This window comes from Lissotriton helveticus, chromosome 2_1 (genome assembly GCF_964261635.1).
Source record: "Lissotriton helveticus chromosome 2_1, aLisHel1.1, whole genome shotgun sequence".
Taxonomy (NCBI): Eukaryota; Metazoa; Chordata; class Amphibia; order Caudata; family Salamandridae; genus Lissotriton; species Lissotriton helveticus.
The window spans coordinates 537,036,506-537,045,924 of NC_136059.1; the positions used below are offsets into that span (position 1 = coordinate 537,036,506).

Here is a 9,419-nt window from a genome sequence, read left to right on the forward strand (position 1 = left end):
ACCCAGGCCTCCAAACCAGGTTTGCCTGTGCGCTCATTCCATTTGCCACAATTATTTGTGCATGTGTAAAAGTAGAAACGTACCTAGTGGTATGACTTGCACAAATGCTTGGCAGCAAGTGCCCACATGCTCCTTGCCAGACCAGTTCATTTTATTCCTGAGCACTACACGCACGCACACGATAAATCGAGCTTCTCTACAAACATGAGCCCATTTTACGTGGGCAATCCTTACACACCCAAGATGCCTCACGTTGTCAGCACAAGCATGAACCTTTATTCAAAGAACTAATTTAACGGTCAGAATGGTTAATACACAATAAATAGTCAAAATCCCCCAGGATTTGATGTATGTTGTTGAGCAAGAACACAAGGAAACTGCTTCAATGTTATATCTTCCTGCCTACTCCTTAGTCACAGGGGCTCTAATTCCAGCTTGCCTGTACTGGTATGCAAACAAGAACGGGGGGGGGGGGGCAACTTGACATTTTTTTGGGGGGGGGGTTGCAGAGCCCATCGTTCTGTACAACCCTCTTGGCGGGTGAGAATTAAACTCACCGCGTTCGTAGCAGCACCGTCGCAGGCTTGTGACTATTGGATGTGGGGGTTGTGGTATCGGACAGGGTAGGGAAACCTGGGAATCAGTCTACACCTTGCGAGTATAATGCCTCAGACAGTGTCACAGTGTAGTCGGAGACCCTAGCACCACGAAGGGACTCTTTGAAATCGGGAGGAAGGGAAGCAAGAGATGACACGCTTGTGACGAAAGTACAAGCACTCGTGCTTGTGCTGGCATCCACCTTGCGGGAACGAGCAGCGGCTCGCAGATCATCTGTTTTCAATTAGAGCGCTGCCGCTGCTCGCTCCTGCAAGGTGGATGCCAGCACAACCATGAGTGCAAAAGAGCTGACCAATTTCTAAAGGTCATCTCCTAGTGCAACGCATGTGCGCTGCCTAGGCGAGACCTGAAAAACCATTGCAAGACGCTGCTCAGTTATTGGCTCTGGGTTCGATGGGTTCTTGGGGAGCGTACAAGTCCTATATATCCCCACAACCAGAAAGGTCCAGCTGATGTAACGGTATATTGTTTTCAAACAGGTGTCATAATTAGAAGTAGTAAAACCAAAGGGGATGATGGACGGAGTGTTGAACAATGCAAGCACTCACCCCCAGTCAAATGATCTGGGCTTAATCCATCATCATTCTTTAGCTCACTCCACCACCCCAGTTCAGACATGGCCATATGCAAATCAGTCTGACTCTGTGCCTCATGGGAACAGTCCAGCCCGACCTGCCAAGCCATGTCTTCCCTGGACCGGAAACAAGCATCCTGGGACCGGTTTCTGGCTAATCAGCCGTCATCAGCCAGGCTAGCTTGAATCCAGTAGCAAAGGGAGCAAGGGACCCACATCTGGGCATACCCTGGCAACTTAGGGCAAACAAAGCAAAACCAAAGGAATGATGGACGGAGTGTTGAACAATACAAGCACTCACCCCCAGTCAAATGATCTGGGTTTAAATCCATCATCATTCTTTAGCTCACTCCGCCACCCCAGTTCAGACATGGTCATATGCAAATCAGTCTGACCCTATGTCTCATGGGAACAGTCCAGCCCGAACTGACAAGCCATGTCTTCCCTGGGACCTTGAAACCTTGAAGGATCTACACAAATGACCCCTTGCTGATTTCAAAATGTGGTCTACTTTTCTAAAATGTATAGCATTCCAGGATCCATTATGCTTTCATACCCATTTCTACCATTAACTGGAAGTAGGTTGAAAGCACAAAAAATAGCAAAAATAGGCTATGTCCCAGAAAAATGCCAAAACTGTGTAAAAAATGGTGGTTTTCTGACAAAAGTCTGCTTGTCCCTGAAAGCTGGGAAGATGGTGATTTCAGCACCACAACCCCTTTGTTGGTACCATTTGCAGGGAAAAAACAAATGCTTTCGGCTGTAGCTCTTTTTCCCATTTTTCCCCCAAATTATTTTGCTGAATTTTGGCTAATTTCTGGGTCCACTCCAGGGGAAACCACAAACCCTGGGTACCTTTAGAATCCCCATGATGTTGGAAGAAAAGGACGCAAATTTGGCATGGATACCTTTTGTGGTCAAAGAGTTACAGGGGCCAACCCCAAATAGCACAGGGGGAGAAACGGCCTAGCAGTGAAGGGGCTAATGTACCTGGCCACTGTTGATATGGTATGCATCTAAACATTCGTAGTGATGTGTATGGCCACACTGCAAATGCACAGTTTGATTACTGCCTGTAATTTCGTTTGGTTTCAAACTGCATAAATAAATAAAAATAAAATAAAAAAACAAGTACATCCTTTCAGAACACTTCCATATTCTACAGGATCTTGTCCCTCTACTGCAACAAGGTGACTTTATGACCTCATTTGATTAAAAGGATGCATACTTCCACATACCCATCCACCCTGCTCACAGCCTCTTCCTGAGATTTGTGGTAAGTGACCAGCACAATCAGTTCAGGGTACTGCCTTTCAGGGTCACTATAGCCCCTGGGGTATTTGCAAAATGTGTTGCCGTGGTAGCCATGCATCTCGGAAGGAACAGCATCCATGTATTCCCTTACTTTGACAATTGGCTGATCAAGAGAGCAAACCGGCAACAGTATCTCTCCCACACTTGTACCACCATAGACCTTCAACACAACTTAGGCTTCAATATCATTACAGTCACGATCCACCTTCAACCCCTCCAGGTTCAGCCCTCCAGGAGGTCCAGCCCTTCCAGGGTACAGATCTCAACACTGTCACTGGAAATGCGTACCCCAGCCAAGCACGGGTCCAAGCTTTCCAACTGTTACTGCCTCTTTTTTAGTCAGAACGCCACTTAGCGGTCCGAGCAGTAATGCACCTTCTTGACATGATGGCCTCTTGTATTGCCCCATGCAAGATTACATTTGCATCCTCTACAAGAGTGCCTAGCAGTACAATGGTCACGGGCAGAGGGTCAATGGGAGGATCTAGTGTTGATTCGGGCCAGCATGCATTGCTCTATGCAGTGATGGAACAACAACAACCTGTTGCACAGCTAACCCTTTCTAGACCAAGTCCTTCAGGTGACGATCACTACAGACGCTTCCCTTACTGGGCAGGGTGCATCTGCAGCAAATGACCGCCCAGGGCCTGTGGGCACCCCACTAATAGGGCTTCCACATCAGTTACTTCGAGCTGCTGCCAATCCAGCTAGTACTAAAGGTCTTTTTTTGCCATCAGGTCCAACATCAGATGGTTCTCTTCAAAATCAAAACAGACAACATGACAGCCATTTACTACCTTCAGAATCAAGGAGGCACAAGCTCTCCACAGCTCTCAGCTCTGGCCCAGAACTTTTAGCGTCTGTCGCGTCACCACAAGATGCATCTACTAGTGGAGTGCCTACCAAGGGTGGACAGTGATTTTTGCAGACCTGCTGCTCAGGATGAAGCAACAAGTCAATGAGTGGGAACTCCGCCCTCAAGTCCTCCTCCTGTACTTCTGTCATTAGAGGTTTTCAGATGTAGATCTCTTCGTAACTGCCCAACCTGCCAATGCTTCGCCTCCAGGTTTCAACAACCACAGTCCATGGGCAATCACTATGGATAAACTGATCAGAGATATTTACCTATGCTTTTCTGCCTCTCCCACTCCTTCCGTACAAGAATCGGAAGCTTTGGCAAATGTCCCTCACCCTCAACCCTGGTGCACAACTCTTCTAGACTTGTCAGTGGTTCCCCAGGAGAAACTGCCCAGCCAGGCAGACTTTCTTATGCAGAACCAAGTTGCCTTCAGGCATCCAAACCTAGGCAGAGCAATCTTGTGAGGTCCTAGAGTTTGGTTGCTTGATTTGCTTGCAGAATGTATGCCTGTCTTTAAAGAGACCACACGGCCTGCTATGCTGCCAAGTGTAAAAGGTTTGTCCACTGTTGCCTGCTAGAACATATCCATCTGCTCAAACCAGCGCTCCAAGACCTAGTTTGCTACCTTCTTCAGTTTCAAAGATAAGGTTCAGCTCACACTTCTGTACGCCTTCATCTCGCCACAGTCTCCGCTTATTTACAGAATAGACAGCACTCTTCCCTGTTCAAAGTCCCCGTCATCGAAGCTTTCATGGAAGGGCTCAAACGAGTTATCCAACCCAGTATACTTCCTGCCTCCATATAGAACCTCAATATTATACTTACTCTCCCCATGGGCACTCCCTTTAACTCTTGCACTTTTGCCCACTACAGTCCTGTCATGAAAGATTGCCTTCTGGCCATTACATCTTTAGCCTCTTCTGTGCTCATGACGAGCTCAGCTCGGCATGAGTCACGGTGCCGCTGTGCTCATGACGAACTCAGCTCGTCATGACATCGCGGCGCTCACACTCGGGGGTAATTCCCCCGCTGTGCTGAGCGTTCCATTAAAACAGGCGTGGTCATGACGAGCTCAGCTTGTCATGAGCACAGCGCCACCGTGCTGCGTGACGAGCTCAGCCCGTCACGAGGACTCGGGTGCTGCGCGCGCCCCCCTCCCTTAGCACAGTGGGGGAATTAGCCCCGCGTGGAAGGGGTTAAGGCATGTTGGCGAACTCCAAGCTTTTACCCTGGGAGAACCCTTCCTCCAGATTCATAAGAACAGAGTAGTTCTTAGAACCAACTAAAGTTTCTCCAAAGGTGGTCTCCCGTTCCACCTCAATCAAACCATTAAGCTGCCAGTTTTCAACATTCCCTTTGCTGACATATGACATATGTAAGGCAGTTATTTGGTCCACTACTTTTGCAGGTCTTTCCATGCCGACATGCAAACGTTGGCCAAGCTGTTCTGCAAACTCTTTTCAGTCCTATACAATATCCTTTGGCCACTCGCTCCTTTAAAGGGGGGGCTGCTTCACAGTCTATGCAGAGCATGTGTATTTGCAGCTACACATGCTACAAATGGAATGCAAAGTGTTCAGTAAGCATCTGTTTGTGGCATCGAGTACTGTAGATTCACACACGCCCTTCCACCTCCCTGGACACCACAGTTTGACGCAGATGCCTTTTTCTCTCTCCTCCTTGCATTTACTATTTTCCATCTTCATCCTCACCCGCCGTGTGAAAAACAATATAGCAATGGAGCAAATGCCCATTGTCATTACTGGTTAAAGGAGGAGTCACTGTACCTATTTATTCGGAAAACCACTTTGAAGAAAAACACATTTTTCACGTCTGAGTTCAACACTAGATGGCTGGAGTGTGTAGAGCATGTAAATCTACATCACTACATGCCACGAACAGATGCTTACAGGGTTAGTAACATTTCTTTTTGGTCAACATGAGACTACAGTGGATCTTTCATGGAACATCAAGTTGTGCTTTACAAACTTGTTGTCACTAAATAGCTGTCCTTTTAATACAGTATTGCTCAAGTCATGTAATTAGGGTGTAGCTATATGCCATTAGGGAAGGATAGGTTTGTAGGATTTTGTATTTGGAAAACAGTGAGTCAAATCTTTATATTTAATTTGTTTTCAGTATAGTAAATATGATTTTTTCAATATATTTGTTCCTTTAGTGTGCCATTAAAATGTTGTAAGTTGTTAAAACAGGTAAAGCGTATAGACATAAATATTCGGTTTCAACACCTCCCTACAGGAGGACTTAAATATAAAGGGATACATCTGTCCGTTGGCTCAGCATCTGGGCTACGTGCATTAGAACGACATCTCATATGTTCTACCAAAAAACGGGGGATATTTGTCCTGTAACAAATGATTAATAGTTAACTGCACTCAAGGTTATAGCAAACTTCCAATGAAACTAACTGCTTTAATGCGTGTGTGGCCTTGGTGCGTGCACTGTCCCTGAACACAAGATATATATATACACAATGATCGCTGGTGGCCAGCAGGCCGTCCAGTCCCAAGATGCACTACCAAGATGAGCCCAAGGGCTTTTGTTATCATTAAGTGAGTAAATAAATCTATCTTGAAATGCCAAGAGTTGGATTGAAGTTCTCCAATTTCACTTCTATAAATATTGATTAAATGCATCAATTTTCATGGTGTACAAGCAATGCATTCCAACATCAATTCCATTGAACATTTATAAATGGCAGCGACATTTGTCCTGTTGCCATCAGTGAATTATTCTTAATGCAGGCACTCTGCTGGACACTGAGACTGTCAGTGTGCAGACAATGTCAGTGTGGTCTTCTAACGAGAAGTTTGTGGTATGTTAGGGAAGAAATTCCTTGCATGGCAAGGAGAACTGTGTCAGCTTAGCTTATTCCCGGTCATTCTTTCTGGCCTTCCCTATGTTTTTATTATGGTCTTGGTAGTCTGCAAAGTCAATGATGGTTCCCCGTATTTTTTGCCATTTCACAAGCGGAGCATAGATCGTACCCCTACACATAGTGGAACGTGTTGGAATACACCGACGTTTAGTTCTAACTTAAAAGAATGTGGCCGAAACAGGTTTAAATGTCTCTGGGATATTTAATGTAGTACCGTCAACCTTTTTGCCTGGATTTAGAGCTAAAGTTTAATACATGTTATGTTGCCCGTACCTAAAGTAAAGATATTGTATGTTTGTTTACATTACACTATAAACGAACATTAAATATATTTTTCTCACTTAGGAGGACCTTCGAAAAAATTAATATTTTGATCACTGTCATCACAAGACCTCTAGGAGAAAAAAAGAACATTGCTGCTGATAACTGGCTTATGGGACCTGAAGAAACAATGATGTAATGCAGTTATTTAATGTGAATTGTATTATTTTGATACTAAGAGTACTTTTGTAATATATTATGCTTCATATATATATTTATATATATGTAATACTTAAATGAACCTCAACTTCTGACTTTTTGTATCTTTCCTTTTTAAATAAAAATATTTCTTTAATAGTGTGTTTTTATGTTTGAGATCCTGTTCTTATTTTGTGTACCTCAAGAAAAAGCCCAAGTATTGAAAAATGTTCATGTGCCTAAGGTTTCCTGAAAATTCAAAAGGTAAACTTAAAACCTCATGCAATGCATCCTGCACGAGACGTTAACAGCTACTTATGTGTTCCTTTTTTGTAAACAGAAATGTGTATAATTATGTAATGTCAATAAAGAAAAACAGGTTGCCTTAATGGCACGATTAGAAGTGGCAATAGAGTAGTTGTGGTGTACATGGTATTTCAGAAAAAGTCTATAATAAATCTGATTGTCAAAGCGCCTCACTTTTTTACTCCATGTCTAATGTGCTCGAAATTTAGAACGATGAGTATTTCTTCAATTTAGGATGACTCTGGGATCGGATAATATGGTAATTACATTTATATTGCGCTTCTTGCCTCTGAAATACTGAAGCACTTTGCAATAGTATGGCTGTACTGATAGAGTAGATACCGTGCTTAAGGACCAGAGTTGTGCCCTTGTTTTGTATTTATAGCTCCGCGTATGCATGAACTTGAAGCAAAAATGTGTGCTGGATGGCACTTGGCCATACAAGCTGACATTCTGCAAAACAGTCATGCATGTGGTCATTCACAGAGTTGTGGGTATGTACATACCATCTGGTGGCCGTTCTACCAGTGAACACTACATAGTCAGTGGTGGCTGGAATCTACCGGGAGAGGGCATGGGCAAGCGCGAATGAAATTAAATAAATAAATAAAATGAAACCCTTACCGTGTCCTCCGCACCAGACATCTTTTTCTTCAACTGTAGCCTGGACACCAGGATACTCCCTTGACTAATCCTGGCACTGCTCTCATGCAGCAGCGCCCTGATTGGAGTGGCGGCCTCACTCGGCACTCCACAGCGCTCTGGTGGCCTGCACTTGTGGTTAGAGATGTTTAAAGTGCACATGTGGCTGGCTGTCGCAAGACGGCCAGCCAAAAAGACATGCGCACTTTAAACAGTGGACATACAGCCCACCCTCCTCCTTGCTGCTATCACTCAGCAGGCTCCGCCCTGTCCTGACGCTCTGTTCCGGACGGGGGATGAAAAATGAAATGGTAATGAATTACCATTTCATTTTTCATCTCTAGGGCTTTGGGGGGTAATTTAAGTAGGGCGACACTCCTCCGCCTCAATGAAGGAGCCACCCCTGCATGGAGTCAACCCAGATGGACCTAAGCACTACCCCTTGCGGTATAATATATATTATCAACCGAGGAGTGAGTGAAGCTCGATCCCTGACATTAGTACCAAGCCTCTAGGAAATGCTGTAGGATCTAGCTGGGTGAATTAGGCACCATATTGTAGGTTCTGTGGGCTACATTATTTTTTACAGACTAAATTATTAGCAGGGCGTTTAACCCCTTCGCCGCGGGGCTAATTCCCCTGTGGTGCTGGGGGGAGGGTGGGCACGCGCAGCGCCACGGTGCTTGTGACGAGCACGGCTCGTTCCGCTGCACGGTGGCGCTGTGCTCATGATGAGCTGAACTCATCATGACCGCGCCCGTTTTTCAGAACGCTCAGCACAGCGGGGGAATTAGCCCCGCATGTGTCATGACGAGCTCAGCTCATCATGAGCACAGCGCAACCACGCCTCATGACCAGAGACATTTTAATGCAGGGGCAAAGTGGGCTCTTGCCAGGGCTCCAGCCTTCCAGGGGGCCCCGTGACAGAGTCCGCTCCTTTCTCCAGAGTTTTGCCCTAATGACCTTGAATATATCTTAATCAGATTGTTTGAAATACTGTTTTCCTTTAATCTATTTTTTATGTACCTGATGTGTGAGAGTAGAGTACAGCCATTTTGTAGAGAAATGTTGTGTTTGTTTCATGCAATATACATAAAAAAGAGTTTATTTTACATCAAAACAAGGCCTGAAATAGGAGGGCATCACAGAGATTATTTGCAGTAATATTGGTGAGCTGCTGCTGTGTTACAATATTGAAAACACACATAACCATCCCTGAATATTACAAATGGGGGTGGGGTCGCACACTACTCACACACCGGCGGTGTCGCCCCTAAGGACTCTGGTCAATGTAGTAAAGTGTTCGCGATGCATCATCTTTCGATCTTCTGCTATCTTCGCCATCCCTGGACACGTGTTTCGGGGTATTACCCCTCATCAGCAGGGATAGGCCGTGTACTGGGGTTGTCGATGGCTGCCAATATCTGCCAGGTATAGTACCACTCAGGCGCGTAGGTGCGGGATCCCAGGCTCGTCAGCCCGCTGCTCAAGGGAGCTTTAAAGTTACAAATGGGGGTGGGGTCGCACACTACTCACACACCGGCGGTGTCGCCCCTAAGGACTCTGGTCAATGTAGTAAAGTGTTCGCGATGCATCATCTTTCGATCTTCTGCTATCTTCGCTGTCTTCGCCATCCCTGGACACGTGTTTCGGGGTATTACCCCTCATCAGCAGGGATAGGCCGTGTACTGGGGTTGCCGATGGCTGCCAATATCTGCCAGGTATAGTACCACTCAGGCGCGTAGGTG

General features: G+C 45.6%; 1 protein-coding gene across 1 annotated transcript in view; it reads left to right on the forward strand.

The window, feature by feature from the left end:
• CDK7 (cyclin dependent kinase 7) overlaps nt 1-6,887 on the forward strand; it is a 212,340-nt gene extending 205,453 nt beyond the window's left edge. Inside the window, exon 12 of the mRNA XM_078677314.1 lies at nt 6,610-6,887. Within this exon, the coding sequence (XP_078533440.1) occupies nt 6,610-6,638 (29 nt within the window). The 3' untranslated portion in view covers nt 6,639-6,887. The remainder of the gene's footprint in view (nt 1-6,609) is intronic.
• Nucleotides 6,888-9,419: the final 2,532 nt, after the last annotated feature.